Consider the following 24,954-nt stretch of genomic DNA (forward strand, 5'->3'; position numbering starts at 1 on the left):
CATCCTTTCAGACATTTCAGTGACGTCACAACCAAAATAAATAGACATCCAGAAAGGGGAGACAACCTCACAATAGATCTAAGTAAATGTAAAAATATGTAATAGAAGATTACCCATACTCAGATATGTTTTCTGGATAAAGTAGTCGATCATTTAAGGATTTAATCTTGATTTGGTCGATTTCATGGGGTCATGAATTGAGTTGCTCTTGAGACAAATTTAATGAACTGCAAAACAGTTCATGTTGAATTTGTCTCAAGAGCAACTCAATTCATGACCCCATGAAATCGACCAAATCAAGATTCAATCCTTATATTTCAATTGGTTTTTTTTTCGAATAAAAAGTCGGTCTAGATATTAATGTCTCGAAGCTTGTGCAAGTCGAAATGTGGAAAAGCCCCAGGAGTTCCGGATTGTGCATGTCTAGTCGGTCGAGTAAACTAGTCCACAATTTTAGGATTAAAAAAACAGCATTATTTTGTCAAAATAGAAGTATTTAGCATATCTGGTCTTTCATAAAATACAAGAATACATTATAAATTGATGACTTTAATAATTATTCCATGTTTATAACAACAATGTAGAAAAACTGAAATCGTTCCGCGGAAGGATTTTAACCATGTATTCATACGCACTGATGAGTGTTAATCTGGTCAAATTCATGAGCAAATGAAACAGATTAAGTTTGGTAGTTTCATTGAGTCAAACTTGAGTAGAAATTGAAATATAGATGTATGAACAATCTATCATACCTGTATGGATGGACATTGGAAGTATTTTGTAGATATGTTGCCCTCGGTGATGGATAAGGACTAGGCCATTTGGAATTCATCATGCTGGTGTAGTACCGTTGATATATTTGCAGTAAATCCAAATTAACGTCGCTGAATAGGTTGTTCTTATTCGTGTAGTGTGTAACAAGTGCATCTCGAATTATTCTTTGTTAAGTTTTCCACACCGTTTTTACAGCCATGTAAAACAAGACGATAATTTCCTCGATGGTGTTATGTTAGCATGAATAACGTCACTTATAATATGTTCATCGTTTATCATTATCGAATCCAGAGACTTAGTTCACAACTCTCCCTCAGGTTAAATCTCTTACATAATGTGTAAGGTAGTTGTAGAAAATGCTCTTTATCCGTGCTAGTGACTGAAGATGAAGTGTACCAGTATATTTTTGGAACGATGAAATATTCATTTTTATTATCATATCAATATTATCCGTGTTTGGATTTCTGTATTTACATCCAATCAGTCTTTCTCAATAAATTTGTCTTTAGCCAATCTGCTTTTTTTTCATATTTCAAAGCTATATTTAAATTTGTTTTTAGCCCATCTACATTTTTTTCATTGTAAACCTACATTTATCTCGACAGTTAGTACAGCTGTGTATTGTTGTTCCTCTGTGAAGGCCAATTTCATTTATTAAAAAGATCATAACCATCTATTGTCAGTTCACCTTTGATATATAAATATATATTGTATTAAGGAATACTTCTGTTACTCCTATTGTATCCATGACATCCTCGGATTGGTTGGTTTTTTTTAGGGGGTTTGGGGGGGGGGGGGGGGGGGGTATCTCGTATCTTTTCTTGGACCTCTGTATTTCCCCGATGAGTGTGTTTTGTTCCTTTTGGCCTCCTTTTGGAGAAACTTTTCTTGGTCTCAGTTTGCACCTTTTCCTTCTTATTTTATATTCTTCCTTTTGTTCAAGAATCTTATGTACCGAAATAATGTTTTCATTGCATCAATGTTGACTTAGGAAACAAGCAGTGGTCTATACTTTCTCATGTCGTGTGGAATATCTTAAAAATGTCCCTATAATCACAACTGTAAAATGTTGGTCGGAATTGACCATATAGAGTGACCACAGTATACTGACTCCTTCTATCTGTTCACCCTTGAAGGACAGTCGAATTACTCAGTTCCATGTATAAAAGCATTACACTCCCTAGCTTTCCTATCACGGAACTCCTATATAATCTTTGTGAGGGTTGGTGAGGTATCTGATCCCCCCCGTTCTATAATTTTTTGTACTGTATTCGACCTTCGCATTTTTCCCATAATGTCTCGACACCTATCTACAGTCTCCGTGTCTGTAGTAATGTATCCCTTTTTAACGCCCTTGAATCTTATACTATCCGTCGTCATATTTTTTCAGGACATCGTTCACATTGCAACATTTTGCCACTTTCATCTACGAAAACATTATCACAGTCAGTAGATTCTTAAACCTCGTCGTCATCATTTCCTTCCTCTACTTTTTACGGTAAGATGACGTTTATTGTGAAGTTGAAGGTCGTTACGTTTTCCTGCCCGGACTTTAAAGGTGTACCTCGTCCGTTTTTAATCCAGTCTTCATGCTGGTTCCAGCGCTTGGCTCGACATGTAAAGTTTGTCAATTGTCTGCTGGCAAAACCGAAAGTGGAAGTCGAAGACAGAAGAACATCAATAGAAGAATAAGTACAAATTAGCATTAGAAAAAAAAAATTACACTTGGCATTTTATTGTCGCTTACGTATTATATATAATTGACGCGATTTTTTTTTTTTTTTTTTTTGTCGTCCGATATATTTACTGAATATCTTACTTAAATGTTGATTTATTGGTTTTCTACAATATTGAATAAGATCCGAGATACAAGTGTTATGTAATAATATTTTCGGAACTGTGACCTGCTAGATTTATACATACGTGAGTCTCATATTCATACCATCTGATTCCCTAATCAATACAGCTCTAGACAATTATGACATAGAATTTCCTATTTCCCTTGCGTTGCAAAATCCGTGCGCTGCCGTCTCCATTTTCATATAATTTCCTGTATGAAATATGTTTCATAACGATAAGACAACGTCAGCCCTCAGATCGATCCCCAGACAACCGATTTCATAAATATTCTATTAGCTAACGTCAGCTCAATAGAAAACAGAATGTATATCAAAACATCTCTCAGCCACATACATAAATGTATTTACCGATGTAACTTTGAAATGGACCCCCGTGGAAAATGGAACCCGGTTCCATTTTCCACGGGGGTCCATTTTCAACGTTACACCGGCACAAGGGTTGCTTGACAAGGTACTTTATCGGATCTAGTCTTGTTTGGGAGAAAAGATTACTTCCTGTCCTGAGAACACTTATAAAACATTGAAATTGAATTTTGCATTTTTTTTTAAATTGCATGCATAGCAAAAGTTATTTGCTGAAAAATTGATCGACGCATTTTAAAATTTTATTTTGATCGTAGAGGCTCACAGACACAGGCTTTGGCATGACTGGTACACTTTTCATCGTTCCCCCCAAAAAAATCTTCCTGAAAAGAAAGTGTGTATTTGTCCGTTAAATCATTGACCATTAATAACACATATTGCATGTTTCGGTGACGGACCCCGTAACGGGGACCCCCAAAATATGTTTCACATAAGAGAGTGCCAAAGTTTGATATGTATATGATGGTATTTGATTGGTTGCTATTTTATAGCCGAAACGAATTTCTCTGTCCGTGAGGGTATCGCTTCAACTGTGTATAAAGTAACCGGAGTTATCCGCCCTTGTTTTATAGAGTATTCGCTTGATATGTATTTATTAATTTCGATCCAATTGAACCGAAGGTATCAATTCGAAATTCAGAGTAGATACAATGTACATACATTAGATAAAGCGTAAACCATATACAAAATATCATCGATATCAAATATAAATAACTATCATTTTTAAAGTTTGGTTAAAACGTTAAAAACTTTTTTCTGAAATATGTTATCTTTATTGCCGGTTTGAAACTGTGGAATATGTCGAAATAGTGGAGTGGAAATTATATTTTTCTTCTTCTTTTTTTTTTTTCACGATACGAGGTTAACAGGAATAAGGAATATAGACATAAAGTACAATCCTAAGTCCGCTTATAGCATTCTCTTAGATATCATAGCATATCTGTTAAATTTGAAAACGTCCCTTTCCATTACTTATCAGAGCACAGACATTTACGTCAGGTTAGTGTTGGTGTAATAGAAATAGTACATAGATCTAGTACATAGTAACTAGGGCTAATATTTTTTATTTCTATAAATAGTGTTGTGAAATCGAGTGGTGTAACATGGCAGGATTGAGTTATCGTATCCGTATGACGATAATGTCAGACAGCACAACAACGAAAGGAATAAACGTCTGTACTACATGTAGCTGCTCTGAGGTCTAACCGATAACTGAGGGCTAAAACATAGGTAATATAAAGGCACGAGGCCTTCCGGAGGATAACTACCCGGAATCCTCGGAACCGTAAGTAAAATACGATGCTGTTTCACAACAATAGTAACCAGATGTAGATGCCCGAGACCTGGGTTACATAATGCTTCCTTTTTATTAACATGCCTTTGTACGTAATACACATACATATCTAAATTACATGTGTGTACTACAGGTATAGCATTACATTCACACACATACACGTGTACATATAAAATACGCATACAACTGTCGACACTTCCGTTCTTCTGTCCGGTTCCCGCTGTCTTTATAAACAAAGAGAGACTATTAAATGGACATAATGCACATTATCATTTTCATCCTGATTTCGAACTGATCGTATTGCCGAGACGTAGTGGATCAATTCACAAAATGTTGCACGACCTTTGCGAGATTATGGCGAATTCATACTGCGCATATATATAGCTGATCGAGGAGACGTGTACAAATGATAGGTTATGTCGGACTCGTATGACGTCATGACAGGTGTGATACGGACAATGGGTTCTCAAATAGACGAGACTTTATAACTTAAGATATGGATGTAAGCAGCAATTACTATCTCAACAAATGCAAAAACAAGGATTTTGAAAAGAAGTTTGCAAAATGGATGCACATATTCACAGAGCGGTCGAACAAAGGTAGATAACCCGTATCCTTTTAAATCAAAATATTTTCGTTAGAATAAAGATCTGTATAGTGTGTGCGATCTATGGATATGGTGATTTAGATGGTGATTTCAGCTGCATGGTCCTTATGACTGTTGTGTCTTTGTCCCGAGCGTGGTCTGCTCTTGAATGGGTGACCGCTCGGTGTACCCCCGGTGCTCTCCCATTGATTGGTTGATGTATGTAGATGACATTGTTTTATAAAAAAAACTTGGCATATTACAAAAATACTGTAAAGACTGGTGCCTGAAAGCCAATGTTGATAAATCTAAAGTTCTAATATTCAATAGTCCTGGTAAACTTATCAAATATCCATTCTACTTCAACAATCATATTGTGGAGTGTGTTCAACAATACAGATACTTAGGTATTATATTTTCCTCTTCTGGATGTTTTGCTGGAGCCAGAAAGGATTGTACCAACAAGGCACGAAAAGCTTATTTTTACCTTAGGGAAGATTTTCTAGCTTTCGATCATTCTGTAAGAACTAGCCTAAACGTCCTTGATCATACTATCAATCCAATAATGTTGTATGGCTCTGAAATACGGCGTAGTTTTAACAACACGACAACTAGATTTTAGCGTAACCAGTTCATAAGGTTTGATGATATCTATAACAAGTTGGAAAGTGAAATTCTCCCCATGAAGATGTGTAAATTGGTATTGGGAGTTCATGCCAAAAGTACTAATTTTGCAGTTCGTTCTGAACATTTTTATATCTTAAAAATATGCTTTTATACTGGTTCCATCTAGAACACTCTGTAGATAAATTCCCACTACTGCAAGAAGCTGTTAATTGCTCTAAATTGCTAAGCCAAAATAATAATCACTCTTGGCATAATTGTATTAGATTTACATTATCTAGCAGAACACAGAAGACAGAATTTCCAGTGTTACTCAATTTAAAGGTTTCATGAGAAAATACTTGATAAAATATTAAAACTGGTAAGCTACCTTAAGCTAAAATGTAATTTTGGGGTTGAACCCTATACTAGTTCTATAGCAAATTTTCATGCAAGAAAACATATTGCTAAGCTTCTCATATCTGCGCATAGACTCATGATAGAACAGGGTCGCTATAGAAACATTCCCCGGAGTGAACGTTTATGTACACACTGTGAAACTCGCTGTATCGAGGATGAAACTCACTTTATAGTATCATGTACTAAATACAATGCTGATAGGAAGGAGCTATTTGATTTATGTTGTATGAAAGCTCCCAATTTTCAAATTTAGATCCAGAACAAAAATACATCTGGTTGATGAATAATGAAGATGGGGTTATTTTAAAGTTGTTATCTAATTTCATTATGTCAAATTTAAAATAATACAAACTATTACTGTATCCATTGTGTAATGATTTTGTAATAGCCAATCTAGCTGACTTCCAAGTCATAGGTTACAACATGAGCGTGTTACAAGCAATTTTGTTTATGTTTGTAATTTATATTAGTATAAATACATGTGCATTCATCTGTCTTTTGGCCACTCTACCTCTTTGTGATTGTATTTCCTATATTGCTCCATGTGGGCCGGAATTCGTTAATAAAGAATTGTATTGTATTGTATTGTAGTGTAGTGTATTGTATTGTATTGTATTGTATTGTATTGTAGTGTAGTGTATTGTAGTGTATTTTATTGTATTGTATTGTAGTGTATTGTATTGTATTGTATTGTATTGTAGTGTAGTGTATTGTATTGTATTGTATTGTATTGTATTGTATTGTATTGTAGTGTATTGTAGTGTATTTTATTGTATTGTATTGTAGTGTATTTCATCAATTAATGAGGACATATTTTATTACTTAATGTTGTTATGTTCGCGAGTTTTCCGTTAAAAACATTCATGTTGGCTTTATTGAAAACTAAAATAAAAACACATTTTTGTTTGTTGATATTATTAACCAACTCAAACTCGTCAATTATAACAATTCACGGAAACAACAGGATAATATCGACATGTGGCGGCGGTCATTATTACAATGCAGTATCGATAAGGTAAAGCTAAATATTAACAAAGGCCAGATTAAAAAAAATAATCAAAAATAAACTTCAATAATCATAGTTAATACAAATGTAAGATAGGGATACAATGTAAGATATACAGACACAAGCCACGACATGAAGATGACATCCCAAACCTGACTTTTCCTGGTTGACGCTTATTAAGGGTTGCAAAATTGAATTGTAACTGTCTAATTCTGGTGTCAGCGCAGTTACCTGGGATATATTGTAATGTATACGCCAATGAACCAGAAACTTTATATTGTGAAATGATTGATAAAATGGTCCAAATGAAGCCCTCCCCTGTACTTATCATCCACCGTAACTTTTACCACTACGAACAGGATACCGTCATCCCTGCTGTCCTAAACTTCAGACAAACCTATTGTATCAAGATGTATCCACTGACATCATCCTGTAACAGCCCTATCACATGTCCTCTTTTACTGTAGATACTGGATGTCTGCACAGTTTGGACCAAAAGAAACTTATATCTGCGGTGACCACAAAACAAACGAATAAGAAGTCGACAATTAACAAGGAAACTGAAGACAGAAAACCACAATTACGGCCTGATTTGTATCTCGAGTACCACAAACTACTGAACTTCTACCGAAAATCTTCAAAGCGTTCAGGTATGTAAAGTATTGGGTCTATGATCAACACCGTACAGGTATGTACAGTATTGGGTCTATAATCAACACTATACAGGTATGTACAGTATTGGTTCTATAATCAACATCGTACAGGTATGTACAGTATTGGTTCTATAATCCACACCGTACAGGTATGTACAATATTGGTTCTATAATCAACACCGTACAGGTATGTACAATATTGGTTCTATAATCAACACCGTACAGGTATGTACAGTATTGGTTCTATAATCAACACCGTACAGGTATGTACAGTATTGGTTCTATAATCAACACCGTACAGGTATGTACAGTATTGGTTACGTACAGGTATGTACAGTATTGGTTCTATAATCAACACCGTACAGGTATGTAAAGTATTGGTTCTATAATCAACACCGTACAGGTATGTACAGTATTGGTTCTATAATCAACACCGTACAGGTATGTACAGTATTGGTTCTATAATCCACACCGTACAGGTATGTACAGTATTGGTTCTATAATCAACACCGTACAGGTATGTACAATATTGGTTACGTACAGGTATGTACAGTATTGGTTCTATAATCAACACCGTACAGGTATGTACAGTATTGGTTCTATAATCAACACCGTACAGGTATGTACAGTATTGGTTCTATAATCAACACCGTACAGGTATGTACAGTATTGGTTCTATAATCAACACCGTACAGGTATGTACAGTATTTGTTGATTCTATAATCTACACCGTACAGGTATGTACAGTATTGGTTCTATAATCAACACCGTACAGGTATGTACAGTATTGATAACGTACAGGTATGTACAGTATTGGTTCTATAATCTACACCGTACAGGTATGTACAGTATTGGTTCTATAATCCACACCGTACAGGTATGTACCGTATTTGGTTCTATAATCAACACCGTACAGGTATGTACAGTATTGATAACGTACAGGTATGTACAGTATTGGTTCTATAATCTACACCGTACAGGTATGTACAGTATTGGTTCTATAATCCACACCGTACAGGTATGTACGGTATTGGTTCTATAATCAACACCGTACAGGTATGTACAGTATTGGTGACGTACAGGTATGTACAGTATTGGTTACGTACAGGTATGTACAGTATTTTTGTTTTTGCTTCATTGTTTGTCCTACTATATCTTACTCTCGATTGATATCGAAAGATGCTCCTGCATGTGTTTTGTCTTCTCCCTCACTGAAGAAGTAACACATTCTTTATAGGTATATAACACATGGTGCCATGGTTATTATCGTAGAAAGTATAGATTACTGAGTATCCTTTTCCCTCCTACAATGACGTATAGCACATATGTTTATATCAACAATACACTGCTATCTTTTCGGTTCTACTCTAAATTCCGTGTCCATTTTACAATACACATGACTCACATTTTTTACAGTCGAAGAGAAGGTACAAAGATAAGATAAAGACATGTAATAAGCTGTTACGTGTCCTTGTGTGATTAGTTAGGAAAACAAGACTTTGGCATTATTATGATTTGTTGTTGTTCATTGTTCTGCCTATGCTTTATCCAGTACTCAGTCCAGATTTTAAGGTGTTATGGGATACTTACCTTCCATACAGTCTACATTTAAATATGCTTTTCCCTTCAATGTCGTTTGTACATCTGCCAAAGTTCGCGTTCTGATGCACGAGCACAACTGCACAAATATGTCAACTTTCACGAAATAGATATTTTTTTTACAGAGCTATTTTCTTCACCATTTGTTATTTACATTGTAACTTCTTTGTTTCTATCTTTATTTGCCGACAAAGTTATATACTTAACTCTAACATTCAATATGTCATGCAGTTTTGACCAAAACCACGCGCGGCACAGTGTAGATACATTTTGTCAGATTACTATAACGACATTTTGAAGTATTTACCAATAATTCCTTTAATAGTAAAATAGTAGATTCATTATTTTTAGTAGCAAATACTAATTAATGAATAACTGTCCCGAAACGAACGTAATATTTCCGGCAGATAGGACGTACGTATTGCACCTGTTCGCCCTCATTTCATGATTCTCGTCTGGCGACTAGATTGAGAATCCTCATTTCTTCTTTCTTAAATATTTCTAATGTATTTCTTGACATTAATTGACTCAGGTTTTGTTTTGTGTCTTTGCAATAGAAGGGACAGACGGGGGAAGAGCGTTCGACAGCCAATGTGGGCGTATGCATTACATTTCTATATATGACAACGACACGACCTGCGGCAGGACTTTGAATGTCGTCCCAGTTCTTATCTCTCAACATGTCTGACACATATAAAAGGGGAGCAGCGCGATTCCCTTATCATTGTATTTCATTGTGACCAACGAAATGCTTTCACTGACTATAGCCGCCTGTTGTGTAACCGTTGGTAAGTTAATGAAAAATAGTTGATATAGTAGGTCAGGTAGAGTGTCATTGTTTTTGTATAAACAAGGTCGCATTTATTTACAAATATTGAAAAATAAAAAGAATACTGGTCATTTAAATATTATAAAAATTGTAAAATTGATCAATTTGATACTATCATCTAAGAATTGATAAGTTATTCAAATTGGGGCGGTAATTAGTTTGTTTCATATTTAATGATATTCAATGATAAATTTATGGTACAGGATAAAGTGTATCCTCTACACCAGACACAGTACATGGTTATTGTTATAATACTAATGTAACGACACTACACTTCATAAACTGGCTTTGAAATTGTAAAATAAATCAATGTTTTTCCAGTGTTTATCCAGTTCATTTTTGAAACAATTCAAATTATTATCACACACTACACTTTCTGGTAGGCCATTCCACCCATTTACAGTTCGTAGTAATGATTATTTCATGCCACTGAAGTTAATGGTGAATGCATTATTCTCATAATCGTAAATCTGTATATTTTTCACATAATAGCGCCATAATCTAAGGCTGACGTCACGGGATATGCAAGTGGGGTTAATTCAACGGCATGTAAAATCCATAAGTGATAATTTTCGACTAATCAATAACGAAACAAACAGCAGTCGTACAATTAATTTAACTAATCTTTATTTTCACTTGATTGAAATCAATTTTGAGATGAAAATATTTGATAATATACTATTTATAAACAAAAAGCAATAAAGAATATTGACGTAATAAAAAATCCATTTATCAAACTCAAAAACGATTAGACGAGTAAAATATAAACAAGTACAGTTGTGTCCGGTAATCTTGCGCAGACGGTAATCTTGCGCATCAACAAATCGGCTTATTTCCGGTTTACAGACACCGCCTCTTCCAATCGCTTTTTTTTATCCCCTCCTCATAAAACAGCGCTGATTGCCAAAATTGCCATAAAAATCAATGCAGGTAAGTATTATTAAGTCTGTGTATAATCATTTGTCTATTTAAATGCCGAAAAATAGTGAAATCGAGTGTGTAAATTACACGTGTTGTCAATGTTTACAATCTGCTTATAAATATTCATAAACTAGTTGGCCTAGTTTCCATCTTCGATTGTGTGCAATTCGATGCCGTCAAACTTTAAACATAACATACAATGTAACTAGATCAAACAAAAGCAATTTACAATTTATAACTTCATTTACTCTACCTTCAATGCATAGAATGCAATTCAGATGCACAAAACAAGTGTTGTCGAGTGAGGAGCACTGATACAGACGACCTCCATATTGTTGTTGTAGAACGTGACGTCACTGAAATCCAGAGGCGGGAAAGTTCTACTGAATCTTTCTATGGAAGCCCTGAGATGGCATTTTCTTGAATTTTGATATGGGCATATCGCTTTCGAAAATAATAAATAAAAACTATTTCATTTTATTTTCAACATTAGAATACTTTTTATATTTACTTTTATGTATTTATTGATAGTAGATACTGTCTAATTGTTTCTTAACTAACTTTGTAGATGGTGAAATGTCGGCTCATAAAATAGCTTATACAGCCTCAATGTTAAGGGAAGCCTATGAAGATGTCAGAAAAAAAGGTTTGCCGATCAGAAAAGCAGCTCGACATCATGGTATACCAGAAAGCACCTTGAGATTTAGACTTTCTTCTGAGAAACCGGTAGCTACTAGAGGTGCACCAACCGTTTTCAGTCTTGTGCAGGAAGAGCGTTTGGCACAACACTGTGTTAAAATGGCCCATGTGGGCTATGGTTATACGCAATGGCAAGTCTTAGACATGGCCAAAAACATGTGTGATGAGATGGGAAAGACAAATGTTAAGCTAACCAAACACTGGTTTTATGGGTTTGTGAACAGATTCAAAGATATCAAGATGGTGAACCCCCCAAAAAGAGAAAAGTCAAGAGATGACGCAGTTACAGAAGATGTACTATCAAACTACTTCTCAGAACTCTCCAAAGTATTAGACAGTCTACATATTAAGGATGTCCCAGCAAGTATTTGGAATGTGGATGAGACGGCTATAAACTTAGACCATAATCCTCCAAAGATACTTGCAAAATCAGGCACCAATCCTCACATGGTTACTGCTGGAAGATCTTCAAATACCACACTCATCGCTGCTGGGAGCGCATTGGGACAAACCATACCCCCCTACATCATTTTTAAGGGTGAGAGATTGTCCAGGGAAAAATGTTCAGATGGCATTGCAGGTACACAATATAGAGCTACTGCAACTGGGTGGTCAAACTCTGCAACGTTTCTAGATTTCTTCAGGAACCACTTTTTAGTCCAAGTAAAAGCCAGACCATGCCTTCTTCTCTATGACGGTCACTCAACCCACATCAATGCAGAAGTAATAGAGGCAGCTCGTGAAGATGATGTCCACCTATATGTGTTACCGCCACATTCCAGCCACGTGCTACAGCCACTTGATGTATCTGTATTCAGTCCCTTTAAAAGAAGTCTGAACTGTGAGTTCCACAAGTTCCTTCATCTTAATCCAAACAGAGTCATCACAGTTGATTTGCTTCCGGGTTTTATAGGAAACTCGTACAAGAGTGCTTTGAATGTTTCAAATATCATGGCAGGATTCCGAAGATCAGGCATTTTTCCTTTTGACACCTCTGCACCAGTCGTAAATTCACCCATTATAAGTAAGGTCAAGGAGGTCCCCTCTCTAAAGAAAACAAGGCAGGAGAGAAAGCAAAACAGGGTTGTAAATATCCTTTTTGATGAGAAGGACAAAGAGTTCCAGAAAAAGAAAGAAGAGATCGGAACAACTGGGAAGAAAAGAAAAACATTTATTCCACCATATGGCGCTACCATCACAGAAGATGTATTTTTTGCAGAGGCACAAAAAAGGCATGAAGAGAAAAAGAAGTCAGAAGAGAAAAAAACAGAGGCAAACAATCCAGCAAAGAAAAGGAAAACCACTTTTTTAACACCATTTGTTGTGATCACTGAAGAGCCAGATAAGGAAAATAAACCACCGAAAAAGATTTCTAGCCGGAAAGGAAAGGGACCACATCCAAATGGCAAGACTGGGAAAACATTTTGAAGAAATCAAATGTTCTAGCTAACCCTGATGATGACGACGATGATGAGAAATGCTCTGTGTGCGGAAAGTGGCAGCCAGATGGGTTGAGACTTGATCGTTCATTGAAATTTGTATCTTGGGGACAATGCAGTAATTGTGAAAAATGGGTCCATTTAAAGTATTGTACATCTGTCGAGACTCTGGATGTGGATGACGAATTCCGTTGTCCCAAATGCTCTAATGAGCATTAGATTGTGAAATGGACTGAGGTCACATTTTTGTATTTTTTAAATTGTTTTTATTTTTGGTTATTTTTTGTTTTGTTTTTGTTTTTTAATTTATTTCATTTCATAAATCTAAGTTTTTTGTTTGTTTTTGTTTTGTATTTTTTTTATTTATTTATTTGTTTTATTCTACAAATAGGTTTTTATTTATCTGATTTGATTCTATAAATCTGTTCTGTATGTTTTGTTATTTTATAACAAAATCCAATGGACGCATCCAAAAACTGAAAACCAACCAATTTCAACTTTAAAAGATGTTTAAAAAGAACTAACACGTGTATGACTAAAAACGGTAACAGTGATTTGACCCGAACGAGCCTCCATAACTAGTGGGGTATTACAAGCGTCGCCACTGCGCAAGATTACCGGAAGAATAAACAGTCGCCGAGGTGCTTGGGTAGGTACTTACCGGTCACAATAGATACGATTAGAAGGCAAGTTTGTCAGTTTTAGTTTTTTTTATCGAATAATGAAGCTTCACTCTTTATTTCAATAAACATCTTAGATCATATCTTGTTAAATTGAAAACACAGACCGCCGTTGGAAGAGCGTTCGACAGCCAATGTGGGCGTATGCATTACATTTCTATATATGACAACGACACGACCTGCGGCAGGACTTTGAATGTCGTCCCAGTTCTTATCTCTCAACATGTCTGACACATTTAAAAGGGCAGCATCGCGATTCCCTTATCATTGTATTTCATTGTGACCAACGAAATGCTTTCACTGACTATAGCCGCCTGTTGTGTAACCGTTGGTAAGTTAATGAAAAATAGTTGATATAGTTGGTCAGGTAGAGTGTCATTGTTTTTGTATAAACAAGGTCGCATTTATTTACAAATATTGAAAAATAAAAAGAATACTGGTCATTTAAATATTATAAAAATTGTAAAATTGATCAATTTGATACTATCATCTAAGAATTGATAAGTTATTCAAATTGGGGCGGTAATTAGTTTGTTTCATATTTAATGATATTCAATGATAAATTTCTGGTACAGGATAAAGTGTATCCTCTACACCAGACACAGTACATGGTAGTTGTTATAATAATAATGTAACGACAATACAGTTCATAAACTGGCCTTGAAATTGTAAAATAAATCAATGTTTTTCCAGTGTTTATCCAGTTCATTTTTGAAACAATTCAAATTATTAGCGCACACTACCCTTTCTGGTAGACCATTCCACACATTTACAGTTCGTAGTAATGATAGTTTTATGCCACTGAAGTTAATGGTGAATGCATTATTTTCATAATCGTAAATCTGTATATTTTTCACATAATAGCGCCATTATCTAAGGCTGACGTCACGGGATATGCAAGTGAGGTTAATTCAACGGAATCTAAAACCCATAAGTGATGATTTTCGACTGATCAAGTACGAAACAAACAGCAGTCATACAATTATTTTAAATAATCTTTATTTTCACTTGATTGAAATCAATTTTGAGATGAAAATATTTGATAATATACCTTTTATAAACAAAAAACAATAAAGAATATTGACGTAATAACAAATCCATTTTTCAAACTCAAAAACGATTAGACGAGTAAAATAAAAACAAGTATGGATTCGCCTGGAGACCATGTGTTCCGAGATAGTAAGCGTCTCTGCTTTATCGACGAGCCCTGCTATATCAATATATATCAATGACAACCAATAGACATATCAACATGCATCAAACACTTTATATCGCACAAGTAAATACTAGTAGTACATTCCCAATGAGATCATCATGCTGACCATTAAATTTGATTCAAACATATTTTATTGTCAAAAAGTACAAAGGGATTGGGCACAAGTTTTTGCAACTTATCAACGCCCTTTCCCAAAAATCTTATTTGATTTCAACAAAACAATTATGATATAATTTCTTTATTTATTGTTTATATTAAAGTTAATAGTATTAAATTGTCTGATGTGTTTTGAAATACCGCAAGAATAAGCCATAATGTTTTCTGTGAAATGCCCTAAAAGCTACGATTTGTGCATCTGAAGTAAGGATTACATGACTTATTTTCGGGAGGGACTTATTTTCGAGAGGATATCTGTTCCGACATTCGAAGCTGAAGATCACCATCCCGAAAAAGATAACTAGGAATTCAAAAGTATAATCAATCAATTTCACAAAAATTAAAATGTTCATTTCGTAAGTTTCATAGACCTAGGCATAAGACTATATTTATGCAACTAACATGTTATCACAGCCTCGAACAAACCAGTCCTACGACTTGTTAGGAGTGAACTACTGATCTTCAATACGGTCCCTTTTAAGGTACTTTTCCCTGCATGGAATCCGGGACTCATTCCTAAGACCGACATACTAACATGACCGGCACATTTAGTGTTTACCTCATACAGCATACCTTTATTAGGTCTAGTCTGTATTATCATATGTTTAAGATTACTACTTTGTGTAAATCTCGTTTTCTGAATATCACATCTACAATAGAAGATATTTGTCATCCATAACCTTCCATCTTCCATTGGTGTTCCAGTAATTTACATTTTGCAAATGGCATGGTCTACAGCGATTCTGTCGGGAGTTTAGATTTCATTTCCCCCTAGCATTCAAGAAACACGTAAAAAGCTCACAGCTCATTTGACATTCGGAAACGTCTTGTAAATCATAGTAAAACAAAAACAAAAGACAAAAACAAACGTCTTGTAAATCATAGTAAAACAAAAACAAAAACGTCTGCGTAAGGTACATCTTTTAGTCGCAAAGTATATGACATTTTTCTGAATAGATATCCCTATTATACAAAGCGTCTTGTAGATATTAACAGTATGAACAGTATCTATTTATCGAGTCCAAAAAAGGTAAACTCACTTAAATCGCCTGCTGGACCCGGGAATAATCTTTTGTGATAGGTTTCTTTACGTGTCGAAGAGCAAACACTGATGCCACTCTTCGGAACTTCTATTGCCATCGAGATGAAATGGTGATCTCGAGCCTGAGCTTCAGATCACTTGCACATAGAAAATGAAGCACGAGCGACAAGGGTCGATGGGTGTGGCATCAGCTGTTTTTCTCCACGTTGGTTTCTCTAATACCAAACACATAAGGACAAGCATTTTATGATGTACATGTATACGTAGTTGCTTGTATAATTATTATTACTGTGAAAGGACAACTAGATATCTCCTGAATCCTAGATCAGCTACGATATTGGACAATGATTCTTGTTTTTCAATTTTTCCACTTGCGATTTTTCTGTCCTGGTTTCTAGGAATTCTAATATCTAGGTGATATATTATAATTCTTTCTCACACACGACTATGTTTTGACCAATAACCTGACATGGTCGAGTTTGTTATGTTTAAGCACTTGCTGGGACATTCAGTAACCCGACCTGTGCTCCTGGTCGCAACACGATCGTGCATCTCTTTGAATGGAAATGGACAGACATAGCAATGGAATGTGAGAGGTTTCTGGGACCGAATGGCTTTTGTGGCGTCCAGGTAAGTATTCATATCAATAGGAAAAACGGGGGAATACAATCATGAAAACGAAACCGTGTTTCTAACTTAGCATACAAAAATCGAGAGCAAGATACAAACAAATATATCGGGTGGGGCATGCTGTTCTGGAATGTAGAACAACATGGTGGCGTTTTGTATCCCCACATTTTCTTGTTTACCTTGCATATCAAGTGTGTGTCCGCCGTTTATATATAATGAACGGCCAATTTCAATTTTAACCAGTCTCTGCCTTGTTTTTAAACTTGCATGCATTTGGTTCAACAAACGTGCCCTCATGACCGTCATGCATAATATATATATATATCTATCATGAATGGCTATCCATGAAAAAGCAAAAGAAGAATATGACTAGCTAGGGAACAGTTAAATCAATATTCTGTAATGTAAGAAAAGCCCACAACCTTAATATTTTCCACACGATATTAATACTTCATTTAAGGAAATTTCCGTAACAGAGTTTTCCCCTTAATTCTCTGTAAAGTTTTCCTAAGGGAAAATTTTAAGTTAATTGAGTTTCTTAAATTAATGAACGTTGATGAAACCGGAGAATCCGCTTGATCGACCACAACCATCATTCAAACGTAGGCCAAGTCCAGTTAAAGTCACATTCTTAAAATGAGAACTTTGGTGGTGAGACCGAAACCAATTGGCATGTAACAAAACATCAAACAAGTCAGGCTTCATGTCGCGCATTGAAATAGAAAACGTCTTAATGAGATCAAAATGTAGTTTCAATGTTAAATTTACATGTGGACAAAACGTCAGGATTTATTCTAGTGATAGCGTGCTTCAATAACCACCTGATATTCCATACAGACATATTATATTATATAATTATTTGATACAGATATCGCCACCTAATGAAAACCGTCTCGTCAATAACAGACCATGGTGGGAAAGGTATCAGCCGGTCAGCTACAAACTGCAAACACGGAGTGGCAGCGAGGATCAACTAAGGGACATGATTTCCAGATGTAACAGGGTCAACGTCAGGTAGGTTTGTAATTAACACCTGACAGGTCAACGTCAGGTAGGTTTGTAATTAACACCTGACAGGTCAACGTCAGGTAGGTTTGTAGTTAATACCTGACAGGTCAACGTCAGGTAGGTTTGTAGTTAATACCTGACAGGTCAATGTCAGGTAGGTTTGTAGTTAACACCTGACAGGTCAACGTCAGGTAGGTTTGTAGTTAACACCTGACAGGTTAATGTCAGATATGTTTGTAGTTAACACCTGACAGGTCAACGTCAGGTGGGTTATAATTACCTGACAGGTCAACGTCAGGTAGGTTTGTAGTTAACACCTAACAGGTCAACGTCAGGTAGGTTTGTAGTTTATACCTGACAGGTCAACGTCAGGTAAGTTTGTAATTAACACCTGACAGGTCAACGTCAGGTAGGTTTGTAGTTAACACCTGACAGGTCAACGTCAGGTAGGTTTGTAGTTTACACCTGACAGGTCAACGTCAGCTAGGTTTGTAGTTAACACCAAACAGGTCAACGTCAGGTAGGTTTGTAGTTAACACCTGACAGGTCAACGTCAGGTTGGTTTGTAGTTAACACCTGACAGGTCAACGTCAGGTAGGTTTGTAGTTAACACCTCACAGGTCAACGTCAGGTAGGTTTGTAGTTAACACCTCACAGGCTCAACATTATATCTCAAGAAATGCCGGGGTATTGACTATCAGCTAGTATGTACAATTCATTTTGTATCTCAATGAATACCATAGTATTGACTTTCAGGTAGTATGTACATTATCTCAATTAACAATTTGACAATGAAACTATCCGTTATACTGTAAAGATGTCATTGAAATTCGAATTTCATGTGTCATACTGTAAATGTCATTTCCGGGATAACATATACATGTACATAATTATCAAGAAAAGGAAAAATCATAGGAGGTAAGCGGAGAGTAGTTTTAAGTATCTTATGTGATATATATGATCAATTAATTCAGTAATTTTAAAGTGAAAGTGAAACATTTGGCATTATCTCTGTCCTGATAAATGCAATATAGAACAAAATCAAGACGGCAAAGACAGAGTAGGGTCTATTCCCGACATCATCCATGTACTTGTATGATATGTGTCGGGCCTGCAAAAGAATGTCCTTGTAACAAGAAATCAATATACCCCTTCAGTTAGAATGCGGTATGACATTTTAAAGCATGACACATTCAAATAATAAAGGAATTTCAAATATGTTCAGTCCATAAGGTCTCACTTCCGTTGTACTTTTACAGTCCGTAAAATACTACCAAAAACTACATTTTGTTGGTGCTTTGCCGTCATTTGAACGATTTTGAGTTAGAATTACTGTTATCCTCATCGGTACTATTTTAGATTACGCAGTGTCACATACAGACCGTGACACCGACGTGTTAACGACGCTTGTGGAAATCTGAGAAATAAGCATTACTAGTGATAAAACGTGTTTCAACAGTAACTCCCATGAATTTGGATACCTAAGTATCAAACTCTTGTAGCTATGGTAACAACATAACAATATATACTATGCGTGCATATACGATATAGTATTTTTATTCCCCTTGTTGCTATTCAGCATTTTGATTAAACGCAGGTTGGTATATATTGCATTTCAAACTGGTGCGAGGAGCCTGTATTCATAAAAGCCATCGTGACAGGGGTTTACATTTTGTCTCCAAGAAGATGATAATTCCGAAATTCTATCAAATTTTCTTATTTGTTGCTGAGGAAACAGGAGCATTTGAACAACTGCAGACAATAGAAGCAATAATGTGAAACAATCAGCTTGTTCTGTTATAGTTAAATTGCACGTGCATTTCTCTGTGTTGCAGAATATACTCGGATACCGTTATAAACCACATGACAGGAGTCGGTGGGTCAGGGACGGGGACAGCGGGATCACATTGGAACGGAGACACGTTGTCATATCCCGGCGTTCCGTTCTCTGCCTGGGACTTCAATACCGGAAATGAGTGTCACAGCTCCGATATGAACATCCACGACTATAACAATGCCGAAGAGGTTCGCAACTGTCGCCTAGTCAGTCTCGCTGATTTAAAGCTCAGCAAGAACTACGTCCGAGAGGAAATCGCTCAGTATATGAACCATCTGATCGACTTGGGCGTGGCTGGATTCCGAATAGACGCCGCAAAACATATGTGGCCTGGAGATCTAAGAGTGGTATTTGGCAAACTGCATGATCTAAACTCTGCGGTATTCGGTTCGGGAAAGAAACCATTTATCTTCCAGGAGGTGATTGATATGGGAGGTGAACCAATTAGTGCGTCGGAATACACAGGGATCGGCCGAGTCACTAACTTCATCTTTGGTGTTAAACTAGGACAAGTCTTCCGGAATGAAAACAAGGCGGGTTATCTTCACAACTGGGGCGAGGCTTGGGGCATGCCTAATTCGAATGACGTCGTGGTGTTTATTGATAACCATGACAACCAGCGAGGACATGGAGGAGGAGGTAAGACACACAGAACTCCGTCATTGCGAAGCGTGTTGTGTGTATACTGGATTACCTGCCTTAGTACCTTTTTCTCCGCTAGGATGCGCTCATTTAAACTACATGTATGTATTTTCGGAGCGAGGCCAAGCGGAGAGTAGAAAACCAACGGCAGGTAATCCAGTATTAGTCACGTCCAAGGAGTTCTGATCAGGAGATATGACACTATTTTAATTGTTTGTTCAATTGTCAACAGCAGTCATTTAATAAATCCAATTTTATATTCAGGTTTAAAATAACGAGATAATTACATAGTATACACTAGCTATTCCAGATTGCATACATGATTTTGAAATATGATACAAATTATTATTTTACGCAAAAAACAAATAGATTTTTCTTCATTTGTAATCTGTTTTGCAGCAATAACTGTTTATACAATGTCTATCAAAAGTAATTAGACTCTATTAAAACTGTTTCCAATCTTACTAGGTGGTCCTTTGACCCACTTCGAACCACGCCCCTACAAACTCGCCACAGCCTTCATGTTGGCACATCCATACGGCTTTACCCGCTTAATGAGTAGCTACAACTTCGACAGGTAAGTAATTGTGTTACCTTACTCTAGTTGGTCTGGTGACTCTCATCAGACCACGTCCCTACAAACCCGCCAACGCCTTATGCTGGCACAGTATATTTGTCTTTCCAAGAATCACGAGAAGCTTCAATTAAAAGTACCATAGAGTGTTTAAAATATCAATAATATGTCAAAGAAAGACAGAAACATTTATATTGATTGCCCTTCAGAGTAATGTTATTTGAGGCAAAATTCTGGAAGGAACTTGAATACAAAATGTATGTTTATAGAGAAAGAAAGATAAAATGAAAGAATTGTAGAAGATACGCCAGGGAATATTACCTTTAAATACGAATTCCATAGTAGTAACAGTATATGTCGATTGATAACTATAAAACGGCATCGTACCTCCGCTTTGTCCTTCGCAGACTTGTCCGTAATCCTAGGGAATCAAACAGTTGTTTCGTCCTACTAGCACTCGTCAGTGCTGTCCGGGATATTATACAGCTGTTTCGGCCTTCTAGGATCCGTCAGTGATGTTAGGGACATCATACAGCTGTTTCGTTATTCCCGGACTTGTAAATGATGTTGGGGCATCATACAGCTATTTCCGTCCTTTTAGCACTTGGCAATGATGCTGGGGCATCATACAGCTGTTTCGTCCTTCTAGGTAGGACTCGTCAGTGATGTTAAAGACATCATAGAGCTGTTTTGTCCTTCAAGGACTCTTCAATGATGTTTGACATGTATTCACAGAAAAACTATCCACATGTCTTAGACTCATATGTTCATCCTGAGTTCATATGCAGGAACATTTCATATAAGCCTAAAACCAACCCTATTTACGTAGTCAAATGCACCCGAGCATTCCACGAGATAACTTCAGCTGTCACGTGACTCATCACTAATCGGCCAAAATGGCGGTTATGTCTAATGTAACTAAACCAACGACCGTTCGCAGTTTCATATTCATTTGTATGTCGCTAGAATACGCAAGAAATATCACCAGGAATTGAAGGCAAGTTGTAACAAACTACATTGCCGTTTTCGTGAGGATTTTATTAAATAAGGTTATTATTTGTTTATTTGAAAAGAATCTAATGATTATGATCCGTGACTGATGTACTGGCGTCGATGTCAAAACTAGATATGTCTCGTCGGACAACGCGACCGCAATTTTCTATCGGAGTTAAAATATGTTACTAGGGGTCATAAAATAGATGTTTGCTAGGCCTAATTAACATCTTATAGTATAAATAAAATTTAAAAAAACTTAGGCTGTGTACATCTTGGATTTTATCTTTGGTTGTACAACATGTTCTGTTAATAGACCGATTTGTCGTTCAGTTGATTTTTTTTCAAAGTTTATAAGCAGCTTTACTGATTCAGTAGTAAATCAATAATCTTCCACAAGCATTAAAGAAATAGGAAAAGAACTATACTCAGCTATTGGAAAGTTGTCAGCAGATAAATATGTTATACATGTTTTCTTGAATATATATATAATAGGAATAACCAGATTAAGACATTTCATCTGATACAAATGTAACTGACTATAAAATCCAATTATAATTTCTTATTATGTGACCTCAGACCCTGACGTTTTTCAGAGCCTTTGCCCCTTTGATTTGTGAAAAGTATCCGGCTAGTGTTCGGAGATCCCGGGTTTGAACCACGGTCTGGCCGTGCCTTTGTCACTCCTCCTATAAGTATAAAATATCCATAAATTCCATAGAAGTCGATCGGTCAGTCGTTCGCTACCAAAGATCTAGCAGTGGACCTCATGTGACAACAAACTTCTTCAGACAATATATTCGGTTTCCAGAGAAAAACCCAAGAGGAAACATTGTAAAAAGCCAACAAAAAGGAAGATTCTCTATTTCTCTTAACCCCTTATCATGGATGTAATTTGGTTTTAGGTCAAATACTGATCAGGGTCCACCTCATAATGGCGACAACATCAAAGACGTCACTATTAACGCTGACCTCACGTGCGGTAACGGATGGGTAAGGAAAATGTCACATTTTTGTAATTTTCATTGTTTTTATCTTTCAATATTATCTTTTCATAATTTTTTTTATGTATTTGATGTAACAAGTAATCATGTAATTATGTAAAACAATCGTTCATCCCCCTCAACATGATGTGTACTATGCATAGGCACTTAGCACATATTCCCAACCCCCGGTCCATACCTAAGGTAATACATTATGTGGTCCGTAGGTATTTGTGGTACTAGTAATATCCCGATCTGGATTCTAACCTAGTCTCACACCTCCTGTAGGGGATACATAATGTTAGGTAGGTAGGTAGGTGCTGTAAGTATATGTATAAGATCGTGCTTACACAATATATACTGTAATACTGTAAAGGTAGGTATCTCGGTCAATATCTTCTTTACGCCCTGGAAATACAGCGCTAAAATAGCATTGCGCCAAAATATCATTGCGGGAAGGTGTTAGAATGTGACCTATGTAAACATAACACGTAAAACATGGACTTCATGCAATTACAGTTGAAGTATAAGTCACATTTAATATTAGATAAATAAGAAACAACAAATGTGTTGAAATTGAAGCTGGAAAATCTTACATGTTCAGATTATGTTGAATGTATATGAAAACAAAATAGTATTTGTTTTTTCTTTCTACGCCCCAAAACAAGATCGTTACTCATTTAATAATGTTCTTAAAGAGTCTTCCCACTTGTTTTTACCTTTCAGACGTGTGAACATCGGTGGAGAGAAATCTACAATATGGTAGCGTTCAGGAACATAGTAATGGGACAGAATCTACAACACTGGTGGGACAATGGTAACTACCAGATCGCCTTTGGTAGGGGAAACAAAGGATTCATCGCTATGAACATGGACAACCACAACCTCGACCAAACACTGCAGACTGGCCTTCCCGCGGGAACTTATTGTGACGTCATTTCCGGTAGCTATGATGGTTCTAGTTGTTCTGGGACCGAGATCCAGGTCGGAAATGATGGAAATGCACATTTCAGCATCAGCAACAGTAGCGATGACCCTATGATCGCTATTCATGTTGGTAAGTGTTTTCGGTACTTAATATGTTTCCAGCAGACAGATTCGGACATCAATTGATCAATAGAGTTTGGCATTTTAAAAACATTAATAAAACCTGGTGCTTACAGTAGTCTAGTAACGAAATGGTAAATGGACATTTTTAGTTGGCCATATTCATGCAACTACGAAACCAGAAGCTACTAATACCGAAACATCCACACAAGGCAAATTAAATCACGATGCAAAGTACATGGAAAAGTCGAGAAAGGAAAGGCAATCAAAGCAGGAATCGACCATACCAAAAGCTAAAAAGCACACGTCAACGCTTTGAAAAGACACGATTGGAATCAAAGATATCAATTATTATATATATAATATATATATTTAAGACAAAAGTGATAAAGTAATATAATTTCATGACATGAACAAAAGTGATAAAAAAGCAATATTTCATGACATGAACAAAACTGATAAAAAACGATAATATTTGATGACATCAACAAAACTGATAAAAAGAGATATTTTAAGACATCAGTTAAATGGAAGACAACATGTGAAACCAGAAGACGGCATTACCTTTCAAGATTAATGTTCTTAACATAAACCAATGCCCCATATTAGATTACTCGAAATTCTGTTTTCCATGTCTATATTTGATTCTTTTTGTTTTAATTCTAGGCGCGAAGAAAGGTCAACCAAAGAAGGTTACGACGTGACCTCACCCCAGTAGCCTTACCATCGACATAGACGTCACTGTCGTCGCCATCTTTATTGTGCAGCTGCTCATACGTACAACATTAAATCATCATTTGAGATTATATATTTGTGAAATAAATTGTTTTGTATTGTTTTTAACATAACTGTATTTATACACAACACATTCACCCATTATTAAACTACATCGAATACAAATAATATAATAAATTTAACATTCGACAGAAGAAATCTGTCATTTTAGGTCGATAAAAATGGGAATATTTTTATTCTTTTCTTTTCAAGAAGCCTTTGCCATTTGGTTTTGCTACATTATGATATAATAAAACAATGATTACATTGAAAAATATATAAAATGCAATACCTTAAATATGATGATATCAACCAGATATTAACAAT

At 36.1% G+C, this 24,954-nt stretch overlaps 1 protein-coding gene across 2 annotated transcripts; it reads left to right on the forward strand.

The window, feature by feature from the left end:
• The first annotated feature begins 4,512 nt into the window (after window positions 1–4,512).
• Window positions 4,513–24,691, forward strand: LOC117316403 (alpha-amylase-like). Of its 2 annotated transcripts, XM_033870954.1 has the most exons (9): window positions 4,513–4,889; window positions 7,373–7,555; window positions 16,633–16,769; window positions 17,638–17,783; window positions 19,613–20,253; window positions 20,725–20,833; window positions 22,729–22,816; window positions 23,533–23,863; window positions 24,520–24,691. In XM_033870954.1, exons 1-9 carry the CDS (start codon window positions 4,787–4,789, stop codon window positions 24,555–24,557), a joined length of 1,776 nt encoding a protein of 591 aa, XP_033726845.1. In that variant the 5' UTR covers window positions 4,513–4,786; the 3' UTR covers window positions 24,558–24,691. The 2 variants fall into 2 exon arrangements, with proteins under 2 accessions (XP_033726845.1, XP_033726846.1); XM_033870955.1 differs by lacking the exons at window positions 4,513–4,889; window positions 7,373–7,555 and adding an exon at window positions 13,879–14,056 and having other exon boundaries at window positions 24,520–24,676.
• The last annotated feature ends 263 nt before the right edge of the window (window positions 24,692–24,954 follow it).

The sequence above is a fragment of the Pecten maximus genome, chromosome 18, assembly GCF_902652985.1.
Source record: "Pecten maximus chromosome 18, xPecMax1.1, whole genome shotgun sequence".
In the NCBI taxonomy this organism is placed as follows: Eukaryota; Metazoa; Mollusca; class Bivalvia; order Pectinida; family Pectinidae; genus Pecten; species Pecten maximus.

What these genes read in the sequence shown, in the direction of transcription:
- LOC117316403 (XM_033870954.1), top strand. Translation starts at nt 4,787, where the DNA reads ATGGATGTAAGCAGCAATTACTATCTCAACAAATGCAAAAACAAGGAT. An exon ending in TGTAACAGGGTCAACGTCAG is followed by an intron (nt 17,784 to 19,612) that starts GTAGGTTTGTAA and finishes TCTGTGTTGCAG; the next exon opens with AATATACTCGGATACCGTTA. An exon ending in AGTAGCTACAACTTCGACAG is followed by an intron (nt 20,834 to 22,728) that starts GTAAGTAATTGT and finishes ATTTGGTTTTAG; the next exon opens with GTCAAATACTGATCAGGGTC.